We start from the raw sequence: 15,410 nt of genomic DNA, 5'->3' as shown, positions 1-15,410 counted from the left end.
CTGTTGAAATTCATGATTCCCCCTACAATGAAACAAGGCTCCCTCTTCCTCCTTTTCTTGAGCCTGAAATCCATTTCCTCCCACTCTAAGTAACTGGATGCTAACTCCCAGAGCTAGGGGTAAGGAGATGTGGGAATCCTGTTTCTTCATGGCCCACAAATCAAACACAGACCTACAGAGGTTTCCAAGGATTTTCACTATTCCAGAAATCTTTTTGAAAGCAATACTTAAGTTGCTGGTACAGGGAAAAAGAGTATTTGACACCCTAGGTTAATTAACCAACCCTAAATTTATAGAATTTTAAGGCAATCAAATGGGAACACATGTGAAAGTACTATGTAATTAAACTGTTATACAAATTGTGGTATTACATTTTATTTTTTTTAAGGTTTATTTATTTATTCAGAGAGAGAGAGAGAGAGAGAGAGAGAGGGGCAGAGACACAGGCAGAGGGAGAAGCAGGCTCCATGCAGGGAGCCCGATGTGGGACTCGATCCCGGGTCTCCAGGATCACACCCCGGGCTGCAGGCAGCACTAAACCACTGCGCCACAGGGGCTGCCCTGGTATTACATTTTAAAATGTAATCTAAATATCAGCCCTTACAATCCTGGAATAAGAAAAAAGTTTACTCATATGATAAACTTTGCTCAAGTTTACTCATATTTTTCCTCTCCTTTACTAACTAGAATACATGTTTTCTCTTTTCTTTAACAACTAGAATTCATCCATAATCTGAACATGGGATATGGCAAGAAGGAAAGCAAGATGGTCCCAGACAAGGAGAGGCTCAAAGACTAATAAAGGAGGAAGGTCCCTCATCAAATAAATTTCTACAAATAAACAAGGGCAAGGAGAAGGTGCCAAGTTTATACGATGTGTCTGTCAGGTATGTTAGTTGCTCCAATGACGTGGCTGGACAATTCAAAGTTGTAAATCTCAATAATTTAGTTTACATGAGTCAGGGGCTATCGTGAATTTTATCAAGTTCCTAACAGGTCCACTGCCAAACAATTCTCAATGTCTTGTGATTTCTAAATTCTATGACAAATTCCCAAGGTTTGAGCCCTATTTTAGATTACTTACCTAATTTCATAAAAATTTCTGTTATGACAAATAAAAATGAAGTTTCTTAGGATATGTATCAAATTCCGCCTTGGATGGGGATGAGGGGGGTTGTGGCATAAGGGGAAGAAGGAAAGATTCATTCTTTCATTATAGTTCTATCATTGATATGTTACAAGTCTGTATTTACTCTTTCCAATTTTAGAAAATCCAATAAAGTTAACTGCTCAAATGACTGATTCTCCCCTAAAAGGAAGATGGGATACATAAAAGACAGATTTTTAAAAACATATAATTGAACTCATGATGTCTCAAGCACCTGTTGACAGGTAATAGGATATAGAAATCAGTCATTTCAATTTGGCAGTAAAATATGTAGGATAAAAATTTTACTATGGGATTGATAGGAGCTGTAACATAAGAAGTGTGTATTGAATGCTTATCCAGTTATACTATAATACTATAAGCATAATAGTTTCTTTACAAATGGACTACACATTCATATAGATCTTTTCTTAAGAATATACTTTTGAAAGAGCTCATCTCTTTTTTTAATAGACCTACATTATTCAAAACTGTGTTACTGACCAGTCTTCAAAGAGAAATGGTTCTTTATCTAAAGTCCACCATGGATGTGCATTTGGAAATTCTTCTAGCATTCATCAGGAAATAAATATTCCCACTAACTTCAATTTCTAATTAGAAACAAATGTATGAAAAGACAGAATGTGTAAACTATTACAAAAAAGCTAAAACTCAAAGTAGTATGCTAGACTATAATCTGAAGGAAAAGTAATATTTCTATTTTTACTGTTGCTCCATTTAACATTTTTAAATCTGCCTATCAAATAATTACTATATGTGATAAAACACATGACTTATGGACTTATGGCCTTCAACTACTAAACTTATGTTCACATAAGAAAAGTTAAGTCAAAATGAGCCTTTCAAAATTATAGTTACAAGCAATGACTGTTACCTGGTTCTTACATCTAATTTGCATCTATTGATGATACAGGATAACTCAAAGAGAATTGGGAACCATCCTCTCACCCACACCCGGTCTTCAGGTGCCACATTCATATCATCACTTGTGTACTCCTTGAAAGCCTTCAAGAAGAAAGGTAGATATATTTAAGGCAAAACATAAAACCTGTATATTATTTCTCCAAAAATCTTTTTGAATGCTTTACAAATCAAAAGTGAGCAATTTAAGACTATAACTGCCTATGAAGAGGACTGCACTAAAGCTGAAGTTGGTTTTAGTTTCAACTCTGTGATCAGCTTTTCTGTATTACTCTATTCACCAGGTTACATTAGGCTTCCATTTTTATTATTTCCCTGGTTATGACACATGCAGTCATACAAGCCACCCTGGGAAGTGTGAAAGGTCAAATGAGTCAATATATGTAAAAAAGTACTAAGCACCCCATACATCCACATTTGTATGTAGTAAAGAAAATCTTACTACCAAATCTGTAATGAATCACTTCTCTTGATGACAATTACAGAGATACATTCAGATATGCAAGTTAAGGTTGGCAGCCAGGTTGCCAATTCAACTTTTTATTTCAGTGCTTAAGCCCACACTCATCCACAGACAGTCAACCTCAGTGCTGCACAGTACAACATGCAAGCAATAGTATGGGTTCATGGCTAAAAACACAGGATTGGGTTCAAACCCTAGGTCTCCTTTACTAGCCCTGCAATCATGGACACAATTTTTAACTCCTTTGTGCCTCAGATTCCTTACCTGTATTGGGCTATAACACTACCTATATCCCCATAAAGTTAACATTAAATGAGTTAATACGCATCAAACACTCAGAAAAACACCTGACATCTTTAGTAAAAGACAGCTATCATTACACTTAGGAAAACATCTGATACTTTTAATAAATGATAGCTATCATTACTAACTACTTAAGTCAGAATCAAGCTCAAATAATTTTGGGGTTTACTGAAAAATAAATGCTTCATATCCCCTCAATTCACCAATAAACTTCAATCTCAGACTGGAAATAAATACTCAGCAAAATTTTGTTTACTAAATGATGCTATACCTGAGGTCTATCAGATACATATTTTGCACAATGGCGAATAAGTCGAATTGCTTCCATACTTGTGTCTGGGAAAGCTGCATTGCACGCAAATTCAGACAAACACTTCACTGCATCCTGGAAAGAATCAATGGTCGCTGGAAAGTGTTTTTCAAACACAAGAGCTAAAAGGGTGGGAAATATATCAAAATAATTATAATTTTTCAATTATTCCTAACTGTACCAAAAAACACCAATCCCTAGATGTAAAGCATGCTTAAAGGTGAAGGGTTCTGATGTCTAACAGACAAGGCTTCGTGTCTCTCATTACCACTTATTTGACTGTCTTGAGTAGTGGGGAGAGGGACACAGGTCTGTGTTTTCTTTACACTATAAAGCCAGCACATACTACAGTGATGGTATACAGCTGGTACTGAATCAACGGTTGTTGAGTGAATATACAAAATTATGTTCAAACTATCTGTGTTTCAGTTTCTTAATCTATGAAAAATGACAATGGTCATCATTATTATCTTTCAGACAGCTTAACCTATATCCTCAGGATTTCATTCTCCTTTATAGTCAAAAGAGGCTAGTGTAATGTAGTGGCATAATATTGTAATGTAGCACTCAAAAACCTCTCCCTGGCTTTGAATCCTAACCCCATGATGCACTTTATACAAGTCACTTAACCTCATTGGGCTTCAGTTTCCTGATCTATTTAAAAAGGGATAATGAAGCTACTTATCTCATAGAGTTGTAAAGACCAGAGGAAACACATTCAAAGTGCTTACTATACTATACTTGCCATACAGTAAACATTCAATGAATGTTAATTATAATAATGTAGTAACAATATGTCATTATTTTTACTCTGTTTCTATAGGCAAAACTTGGTAAACTTAAAACATAGAATAGACCCCTGATTTTACATTTGTATTATTTTTTTGACTTGAACATAGCCAGAAGAATACTCACTGACAATGTGCCCTGTTGTTTGGAATGCAAGTTCCACTATGCTTTCATCTTGATCAGATGCAGCTAGATGAAACACAGAGAAAATGTTCTTCCATCCAGACCGAATGTTAGCAGCTTGAGAATTAACCATTTGTGCTATACACCGTACAACCATATCTCGAATTGTTGGAGACCTAAAATATTAATATCATTGCTTGGATATGCATATAGATAAAACCCATCAGTTTTTTTTTTTCCTTTCTTCTGATTTTCCCCCTGCTGTGGAAAATAATAAGGTATTTTTCTGATATTAAGCAATTCAACAAATATAATACCTGTTCCGTTTCATTATATGTTCAAATGGTCTTAAGAAATCCTTCTGGAATCTGAAATTAGCAAGCTCCCCTTTCTCTAAAAACTTCATTGACAATTGCCTCAAGGAGTCTACTGCAAAAATAGCTACATCTTCATTAGGATTACAGCCAACCTGTAATGGCAACAGAAATATAGGGTGCTAATGTCAGCAGTGAAAATCTATTTCTTCATTTTTTAGAAAAAATATATGACTAATGACTAGTGTAGATAGGTAAATCCTAAGACTCTCCACAAAGGCACTAGGTGTACTAACAAAATTTCTCAACAAGAGAAACATATTTTAACTAAACTCTTAAAACCTGCTGCAATCACTTCTAAAAAGAAAGGATTCAAAGGGTTTTCTAATTTCAATTACAAAAATGTAATTTAAAAAAGCTAGAAAAGGAAAAAGTCTCAATTAGATTATAAGGAATTGTTTAAAATTATAAATGTAAGCAAATCTTATAACTATTTAAATACCTTATTAAAATGATCGCCAATAACCTCCCAAATTCGAGACCACTGCAATCTTATTCTTCCCATGTTGTAATATGATATTTCTACTATTTTTTGTAGACTAAACATTCTTGGATGTGTAGTGGAAAGTAATTCATCCATAGACACGGCACAGAGCCAACGGACAAAATCCACTATAATATAAATAGATTTACATTGTTTAGCTTAAGTTTCAAGACTTTTAGCCAAAAAAAAATTATAAATGAAATAAATATATATACTTACCAATAGCATTTCCATCTAGCCTTGTAGACCCTGTAAATATTCTAAAGGAAAGAAACATATAATTCAAAAATTTATAAAGTCCTATGTCTGTTTCATCAATTCAAAAAAGTAAGTAGTCTGAGGTACTTGCTACTTTAAATCTGGTTTAAGGTAACAAAGAATAAGGCAGTCAAATTAGTATTTTATCATATCATTTAATAACAAGTATAGTTTGGATGTTCCTCCCTCCCTCCTTTGCATATAATTGAGAATATATTGTTGTAATTTTATTAGTAGCTTACAAGACTCTAAGAATAAGAAAAATATCAATTGTAAAACTAAATGATAATTGGCACAGTGCAAAACAGAGGATTTTTTCAATTCTTCCTGATTATCTACTAGCAATAAACATGTCCTAAGATGAAAAATTCTTCGTTTTTCAGGTAACATGTTTGATTAGAAAACTCATTTATGTTAAATTACAAGCAATTGCAAACAGTCTCCAATAATTTAACCAAGAAGTGGCTAAATAACTAACTTTTTTTGGAAAATTCAAATGTTTATAGGTAAGCTGTCCTGTCTAGCTTTGCCCAGATTTCTTCACTGAGCTTTTTCATTGTTTTGAAGTTTCATAAAAGACTTCAGCATAAACCTATTAGTCTTATTTCAAGGTCTATATTCTTAACCATGCCCTGGTTTTGTAACCAAAGGTATAATGTACCTTCAAGAGTAAACTGATACTCCTCAATTTACATTGTGTACTACAGGACTTGCATGGCAAAAAGGTAAAGGAAGGAGCAGGTCAAATATTAAGCTTAGAAATAAAGGAATTGGGAGCACCTGGGTGGCTCCATCAGTTAAGGAACTGACTCTTGGTTTCACCTTAAATTATGATCTCAGGGTCATGAGATTGAGCCCTGTGTCGGGCTCTGTGCTTAGTGTGGAGTCAGCTTAGGATGCTCTCTCCCTCTGCCTCTCCCCCCTGCTTGCTCTCTCTCTAAAATAATTTTAAATAAATAAATAAATAAATAAACAAATAAACAAATAAATAAATGTAATCATAGTAACAGTAATAGCTACCAACAATCACAAAGTGGGTGCTCAGTGTTTTATAATATATATCCACTCACTTAGTAATCACAAATACCCTGTGAAGTAGGAACTAGTATACTTCTAATTTTATAAACATAGAAACTGAGGCACAAAGATATTTAATAACTTCCTTAAAGTCACAGAACTAGTAAGTGCTACAGCCAAGATTCAAATCAGGATGGATAAAACAACAACAACAACAACAACAACAACAACAACAACAACAAAACAAATCAGGATGGATATACTTCACCCTCTTTATTACTCTGATACACTGCCTCACACTTACCTGAAAACATAAACATAACAAAACATAAACATTTAAAGTATATCGTTTTTTTCCTACAATGTCTACTATATCCATGCTGTGAGTATATCATGATTTTTTTAACCTCACTGCCCTTGAATGTCTGTCCATGTGTCCTGGCAATGAGTAACAAATACAAGACAGGAAAAATAGCCTAAAAACCAACAACATGATGACTCAGAATCTGATCTGCTAAAGGAATATTTTAAGTTTTTCTATTGTTCTTGTCAGTACAACAAAATAATTCAAAGACCTAGCTGAGAATACCATGGGGGTCGGGGAGGGAATAGAATAATAAGACCCCATTTAATCCAGTGGTTAGACTGGATCCAGAAATTAAAAATATAAAAAGCCTACAACTTCTTGCATAAACAAAAATGAAAATAGCTAGAGTACACATTATAAATGTCATTAGGTGATTTCTCAAACCACATATATTCTCATAGGCAATGGCTATAAAAAAAAAAAATACCACAGAGGTAAAACTAAATAGTATACAGGAGAAACAGCAAGAAAAGGAAGAAGGAAAAAAATTTTCTTTAAACTGAGAAGGAAGCTAATGACAAAGAGTAGTGGCAGAGATGGAGATTATATACAACTACATGGGAAAGAAGCAACAAATTGAAGGCCCTGAAATCATGGAGAATAAGGACAAAGAAATACCAGTAGCAGACAAGTTTATAGACTCAGGATGACAGAATTTATTTCAGGAGCATACATCCTGAAAAAAGGCATTCAAATTCCTACTCACTTTGGTAGCCTCTGAGGGGTCACTTTATTTCTAGTCATGCTCCACTACAGATAAGCCATATGGTAGAGCAAAGCAGTCTGTGGAGGCATGTAAAGTTAAGCCTTCATAAACTAAGGCAAGAGAACAGAGCTATATTTCATAAAATCAGTCTATGAAATGGATTCTGCATTCCCTGTACAAAAAGCAAAGGACAGAAGCACGAGAATCCTGTGTGTTATTATTAAAAGACATATCCTTAAAAGCAAGAACAGGAAAACAAATTGATAGATTACTGTTCCAGCCACAAAATGAAAGCAAAGCAAGCAGCAATACCCACCCCCCTCCAAAAAAGTTGACAAAACCTGACGATTCTGGACCTCCATAAACTTTAAACTGTATGCAATGCAAAGGCAAACTACATGTAAAAAGTTTTCACAGTGAAAATATAAGGTAACACTGGTTTTTTAGACCTAATTGGAGGATATTTATGATCAAACACAACTGGGGATGTGCTACATGTATTTTCTGATAGGTGATGGAATGTTCCAAAGTGTGAGATAGGCCAATATAAAGCTAGATCTGTGTGCTTAAAATTAATAAAAACAAAAACTATGGTACTGTTTTTTTTTTTTTTTAAACTTTTAGCAGTAAGTCATTCCTGGATAAAATCTATTCTTACACAAAATAACTTTTAATTGAATCATGTTTTTTTCTCTTAAGAAACAGAAGCTATAAATAATTAAGCAAAAAGAATTACTATGATTTTTCATGTTTATTTTCTATACTTGTCATAACAGATTATTCAGAACAAACCTAAGGACAAGAAAATGATTTTTTTGCAGGACAGGTATAGAACTTTCCAGGATGATGCCTAAGACTATGTGCACCACTGACTTGAATTACCCAGGTTATCTAACTGACTTAGCTTATGAATTAGAGTCAGAATATTACATATAAAAATATACTCAGATACTGAGAAAGAAATTCAGAAGAAATTTAATGAGAAAGTAAAATGCATCACACAAGAGTATCTTATAGTAAATCAAAGATATAACTTTTAATGCTTTTACTATAAGCTAAAATTTAAATGTTGATGTTTTATATCAAATTGGACATTGGATTTATGTTTGCAGAAGTTATCTGGTGATGGCGAATTTGAGACAACAAAGTACTAACAATTTGTTTCAGACTTCTCTAAAATATCTTAAATTCTTAAAATGGAGAGGCATATCATTTAGTCAAATGAATTCTATGTCTCCCTGCAACAAAAAGTGGATGGATGGATAAATCAGAATCGGGTATGGTCATACAAAATAAACTATGGAAATAAATAGTAGGTAAAATGTTAACTCTTGCCTGAAGAGATTCTCATTATGATAGTAAAGAGGATTTTTTTGCAAGGCAAGAAAATCATTTGGAAACAAGTTACCCTGTCAGAAGAGCAGATTATTACACTCCTCTCCAGTTGTACATGCAAGCAGAGTGGTGGAGAGGCTAAGCGTATACACTCAAGAGATAGATATGCTGCCTGAGTGTATGTCCTGACATCACTCCTCCTAATTCTCTGTGGGTGAAACAGTTATTGCAACAATAATCAGGTCAAAATTAGTTGTGGGGATAATCAAATTATTTAGGCCTCCTCTGTCTCAGTTTCTTCATTTGTAAATTAAAGACAATAATAATACTCATCTCATGAAGTTACTGTAAGTATTAAATGAAGTAATACATGGAAAGCACTTCGAAAAGTGCCAAGCACATGGTAAGCCTTCAAGTTATATAGTGGGTATAAAAGGATATGCAATCTTTCTTCAGCCTTCACAGGGAAAAGGCAAATGACCTCCTTCCCTCACAAAAAAAAAAAAAAAAAAAAAAAAAAAAAAAAGTCAGCAAGTGGAGATTAAGAGTTCTTTTCAAGGAAAAAGTTGCAGGGAATATTTCCATGGTGACCAGCCACTGAATACTCTTGTTCAGTCTGTACTTAGAGCATTAAGTTTTATCTGAAATAATTCTGGATTAGCAGAAGTCTCCAAGCACCAAGAAAAAAATGCATATATTTCTGAAAGTTTCATCAGAAGTAATAAATACATTTAAATGTCAGTGTTGTAAAATGTTAAGTTTCAAATATATGGGCATTCATCTAGAAAAAGCTAATCTCAAAGGAATACTTAGTACGGGCTTACTTTTAGAAAACAAACTAAATATGATAATGTATATAATATACAAATTCCAAAGTCCTTTCCAAAGAAGCTTACTATAAGAATTGCCAGCAAATCCTTCATTTACCCATAATGCAGTCTTATATCAAATAGGACTTGAAAGACAGATTACATTCCATTTTCATATAGGGATAATAAGAGCAATTAGCTTTCTATAAAGGAAATAAAATGTGTTCTTTTTCATCAAGATTACCATTTTCTTAATGTTCACCAATATCTATTTTAAGTTAAATTTCATACTGTTTATCTCCTTATATTTCAAGATCTAAAGAGCAAAATTATAGGTACTTCATCACCTAAATCACCATATATCACAATACAGTCTTAGGTAACTTTAGGAAAGTTATTTTGGCAATGATTTTTCTTTCTTTCTTTTTTTTTTTCTTTACCACTACTGAGCAAAATGTACCTAAATGCTACAGAATTAAACCAGTAGTCATTTGAAAAGGGAATAAAATAAATACCTTACCTATCTACAGCAACAACAACACTTTGAGAACTGGTTTCTCCGATGGATTCCTGAATACTTGCTATCTGCTTCCAGTCCACATTTCCTCCAACTACCACACATAAAAGAGAGTCATTTCAGTCTGAAAATAATTCAGTGGAAGAATACACTTACATTTCTAAAACATACTTCCAAAATCAGTTATTTTCCTAATGAAAGAAAGCAAGCTTTTGGTAAATAATTTTTTTTTAGCATCAGTGACCTATATCAAGGCCAAATGTGTTTAATTAACTATATTAAGTGGCATATAGACATGAATGGTTATAAAGACAAACTGGGCTCAGAGATCAACAAATTAGGGGCACTGAGAATTCAGATCACAAAATTAATGACAGTAGGCATAATTTCACTTAATGTTTAAGGAACAGCACTAACTGCAGTTCCAATGCTACCTTCCTTAGGATGATTCTCAATTCCATTAGATCTCCCTGTCATTTAATCTCTAGTCCTCTATTTACAAACACTTACTGGAAATTTTACCTGTATTTTCTAATATCTTCTCATTCAAAGGAACCATTTCTCTTTCCCTCAAAAACTGGTTCCCTATGCCAGACAGCAAAAACAATTTTCCCAGTTTTCAAACTCTTAACTTCCCAATTATCCTCCACCAGTCATTAAATCTTTCTTTTGACTTGTTTTGGTATCACTCCTTCATTCTCATTCCTACTTAGGTTAGAGTCTTATAATTTCAGGGCCAGATTATGGACAGTTTCCTGACTGCTTTCTCTGCTACTAATTTTTCCCCTCTTCAATCTCTCTTTTCAGTCTCCTGTCAGGTTAATTTTTCTATATCATCACATTCATTTTGCTTACTATTACTTTCAGGATAAAGCATAAAGTTTTTAAGCCTAGCATTTAAGGCAGTACCCTGCAACATTCTAGCCATTATATGTCTGTTCAGTCTATCCATCAACTATCTAAAACCCAATTTGAGTTCTCAAGAAGGATTCCTCCCATTGTTCCCCTGAACTAAGCATTTGTTTAAATAACAGTCAAATCAGGATTTCTTCCATATAGTTTCTCATAAATTACTATAGGTGTGTTGATGTTGCCTTCTCAGCACAAAAAGCTCCCTAAGGCAAGGAACCAAGTCATACACATTTTTTGTTGTTATTTATCAACCTCACTCAATATTAAGTCTAAAGCAGATGTTAACAAATATTTGTTGACTAAACTGATCACTCACTAAATGCCTTTACGTATGCAGCCACAATAGATGATATTATTTAAAGCAGCTGAATTTAAATTCTCTTCCAGGAACTAAACAATGTGAAAAAGATGTGATTGTTGACTGCAGAGAGTTTATAATTTACGAGGAGAGACAGACTGAGACAGACTTACAACCAACTTTAGTAAAACATAGTAATTACTTCATCACTAAGATAAAACTAATGACATATAATAAAAGTTTTGTTAAATACAACTAATTCTGGTAGGCGAGAGAGAATAGGATTGTTAGCTCATGGAAGGGTTTCATATATAATGACATATTTATTCAAGTTGGACCTAGAAGGATGATCATGTAGAAAAGGAGGCAAAAGGAAAATTTAGGTAGAAGGAGCAGCATATGTAAACTAACAGAAGGATGAAAGCAAACACATTTTAACACACTTGGTTATAGCCATAATGGAGGATCTGGCTGGGGATGAGAGAGAAAGGAGTGAATAGTAGTAAGGAGATGAAGCTGGAAAGATGGGCTAAAATTAAAATGTGAAGAACCTTGACTGTTATGTTTAATGTACTACTTTTGAAAACGGAACAATACAGGGCACCTGTATTGTGGCTCAGTCAGTTAAGTGACAGACTCCTGATTTCAGCTCAGTTTATGATCTTGGTCCTGGGGTATACCCTATAGGTCGGGCTCACTGCCTGATGGGGAGTCTGCTCCTTTCCCTCTGTCCCTCACCCCACCCTTGCTTTATTTCCCTCTCAAATAAATAAATAAATCTTTAAAAAAAAGATTGTAAACAGGGAACAACAGACCTTTTAGAAGACCGACATGATACAACCTATTTTCTAAAAAGTTATTCTGGTAGTATCTGTAAAACACAGTGAAATAGGAAGAGATACAAGAGCTACAAAGACAAATTAAAAGAGTCTATTTAATACAAGTGAACAAAGATGAAAGCCTAAAATAAGTGACAGAGAATTGGGGTACCTAGGGAAATAGGGTCAAGCAACACTGGACTTGAAGCACATTAGCACACTACAGGAATTTAACGATAAAAAATCTATGAGAAAAAGTAATGCCCATCACCACAAAAGTTCCTTTGCATATTATTTGAATGTCTTTCCTAGAAAGCTTTTATTTTTATATTTAAGAGCTTTTATTATACTTGAATAATCTGTAATCATTAATAAATATATTTAGAAGAATCAAAAAAATATATAAAATGTTTAGCAATCCAAAGAACCTATTTTAAAAGCACATGAAATCTTTCAAAATTCTGTATAACACTGGAACATGATAGGCTAATAGTTTCAGCTTTACCAATCAAATTACTCAAAAACACAAATATTCAGATAAAGAACAAAGAGGTAGGTGTGAATATTCACTTAAGATTTATATGACAAAACCAATGAATTTTATTTATTTATTTATTTATTTATTTATTTATTTATTTATTTTTACGATTTTTATTTATTTATTCATGAGAGACACAGAGAGAGAGGCGGAGACATAGGCAGAGAGAGAAGCAGGCTCCTTGCGGGGAGCCTGGATCATGGCCTGAGCCAAAGACAGACGCTCAACTGCTGAGCCACTCAGGTGTCCTCAAACCACTGAATTTTTAAACTTTGATATACACCTTAAAAGAATAGTATGCATATAATTCTAATAATCATATGCTATGTATTCTTAATAATTAAAAGTTTCATGTTTCCAAAAAGTAGAAATACAGACTTGTATCATATCAGTCAGAATGTCCAATAAACCTCCACTCAGCTCTATTAATGTGGTTACATGGACTACCTGGAGATGGATGTTGTCAATAAAGGAGGATATTATTTTTAAAAACCATACACACACACACATACACACACACACACACACACACAGTTACATCTCCTCCAACGTCTGGACTACATATTCTTCTAGCTTGAATTCTGACTACAGCATCCTGCTGAAGAAAAACTCTGTTGCCTGAGTAAGTGACAGGGCACAGATGGACAGAGCTGGACATCTGCCACACTGGGCTAGCCGATAACCAATGAAATGGCCTAAAGGTAATACTCTGCCCAACAGGGGCCAAATCAACAGAATGAATCCCTCTAGGTTATAGACTCAAAAATGAGAGACCTAATCAATCAGGAATGAATGGAGAATGGAGCAGGTGAGAAAGGGAAGTAGATGACATGAGATGAAATCTAGATAAAGTATGATAGACAGATGAAGAATATGGCTGCTTGCTTGAGTGGCTTGGAAGTCTGAACTTTGTATTTCATTTCCAGATCCAGAAAGTGTTTATTTTTATGTAAATTCCCTTTTCCTGAAGTGAGAAGGTAGGTTATCTCATCCCTAACAACTTAAGTAGCTCAACAGTAATGATCAAATTAATTTTAATTTACTTTCATGTATACTAGGAAGCAATATCAGCAAGTATCATTATTTCTCTTTGACTAAAACTTTTAGAAGATAAAATACTCCACTGGTATTTTATTTTTAGTGTAAAAATAAAATACCAAAATTAAGCCCTGGCAATTTGCACCTGTTATTATTTTAGCATTCCTATACTCCCAAGCCCTTTTCAAAAAACAAATTTAAAAAAGCCTTTCAAAAGTTACTGAATCAAGGCACATTCATTTCACTTGTTGGTAAATACTTTTCAACTGTATATCACACTTCCAGGTTATGTAAGTCACCATGAAGGTGCTCACCAGTTCTAAAACCTGCTGGGTAACCAAGTTATTAGGTCTGTACCTTCACCTCCCAGAACCAGAGCATCTAAGATACACCTGGGGTAAGAACTGCACTGCTGGCTGCCACAGTTGAAATATCACTAGCAAATAACTGTCCCTAGTTCGACTTGAAGGCACAACATGGTCCTGGTGTTTCTTCTTTCTCTATGGATCATTTTTCAAACACGAAGTTTTTTTGTATTTCTTATGAATTTTTACTGCGAGGAACAACAGAGAAATCACTAAAAGACAAAAAGACTATATCTAGAGATATAGTACTAAAGTAAAAGAAAAACCTTAAAAGGTAAATATTCTTAGATTTCATTTCAGATATGTATTTTTTTTTTTTCTGCTCTTTCCCCCACTCCTGCTCTCCTTAAATCATGCCTTTAGATTTCTTGGACGGAAGTGGGGTGGGGAAAATGGAGAGAGAACAATCCACAAACCATTAATACACCAGCCACTGTACTAAGGCCATTTATACACATTTTTATTTAATCCTAAGACCTCTATAGGTAGGTATTTCTATTGGTTTGCAGAAGTGGAAACCAAAGCTCAGAGAGTGAAAGTAACTTGTACACAGTAAGGAAGATGTACAAAAGAATTCAAACCCCAAAGACAGTCTAAATGCTGCTTCTTCCCTGGTGGTATGCTTTCCATTAGGACTAAAAATGTATTGTCTTTAGTTCTTCTGTAGCCATTCTCACTATTATTTTCCTTTATTCTACTGTGTTAAATCTGCAAGTTCCTGGCCACACCAATCAGACAAACCATGGGAAAGTTTCTATACAAGTATAAGAATTGGTAAGAACTGCATAGTGCCTTTAGAAAATCTGAATGTGAATGCTTTCTCCAGTTGCCCCAACTATTTGTCATCTTATATAAGCCTTCACTCATTTAAGTTACCTGTTCAGCATTAAAAACAAATCATTTTAAATTGTACCTTTCTCCTACCACCAACTATGAGATTTAGATTAAGGGTAACTTAATTTTGCAAACTAGATCGGGCAAAAATGGTCTAATTCTCTACATGGTCTTCCTGCTTTTCCATAAGGTTAGTCAAAGGGCATTTTATCATGTCCCTCGAATTGTGTTTCACTGCTACAATAAACTTACATATTTTGAACAAGTTAATAATCTTTCATAGTTCATAAAAATAATTTAAAAATTTCTCACCTAGCCCCAGACCCACAAATTCATCAGGAGCCTGATCTTTTGTTCCAGTAAGAGATCCTTCTCTGCCTCGTACTGTTCCAGAAATGTATCGAGGTTTCACTCCAGTTCCTATAAGTTGTGCAAGCTCCAACTGACTGATGCACTTCAGAATCTTCATTATTAAAAAAACAACAAAAAGAATTAAATTCCATGTTAAAAATGTTCACAATACTTTAGTGTATGCAGCCAGGATTTAAATACAGGCTACATTATACATTATAAAAAGCTAAATAAATATATCCTGAATGTACTAAGTTAATTTTTCCCAAAAAACTTAAGCATATCAGTGATAGAATATTTAGCATTAAATCA

The 15,410-nt window shown here is 34.0% G+C and overlaps 1 protein-coding gene across 1 annotated transcript in view; it reads right to left on the bottom strand.

Moving 5' to 3' along the window:
• ARFGEF1 (ADP ribosylation factor guanine nucleotide exchange factor 1) overlaps window positions 1-15,410 on the bottom strand; it is a 141,409-nt gene that overhangs the window by 22,688 nt on the left and 103,311 nt on the right. Inside the window, exons 22-29 of the mRNA XM_041769300.1 lie at window positions 15,060-15,210; window positions 9,948-10,038; window positions 5,155-5,195; window positions 4,894-5,063; window positions 4,395-4,546; window positions 4,081-4,253; window positions 3,127-3,287; window positions 2,043-2,173 (exon numbers count right to left, since the gene is read on the bottom strand). Of these exons, the coding sequence (XP_041625234.1) occupies window positions 2,043-2,173; window positions 3,127-3,287; window positions 4,081-4,253; window positions 4,395-4,546; window positions 4,894-5,063; window positions 5,155-5,195; window positions 9,948-10,038; window positions 15,060-15,210 (1,070 nt within the window). The remainder of the gene's footprint in view (window positions 1-2,042; window positions 2,174-3,126; window positions 3,288-4,080; window positions 4,254-4,394; window positions 4,547-4,893; window positions 5,064-5,154; window positions 5,196-9,947; window positions 10,039-15,059; window positions 15,211-15,410) is intronic.

This window comes from Vulpes lagopus, chromosome 9 (genome assembly GCF_018345385.1).
Source record: "Vulpes lagopus strain Blue_001 chromosome 9, ASM1834538v1, whole genome shotgun sequence".
NCBI classification, from domain to species: domain Eukaryota; kingdom Metazoa; phylum Chordata; class Mammalia; order Carnivora; family Canidae; genus Vulpes; species Vulpes lagopus.
Note: the sequence above shows the minus strand (reverse complement) of the source record. Positions and strands in the feature narration are given on the sequence as shown.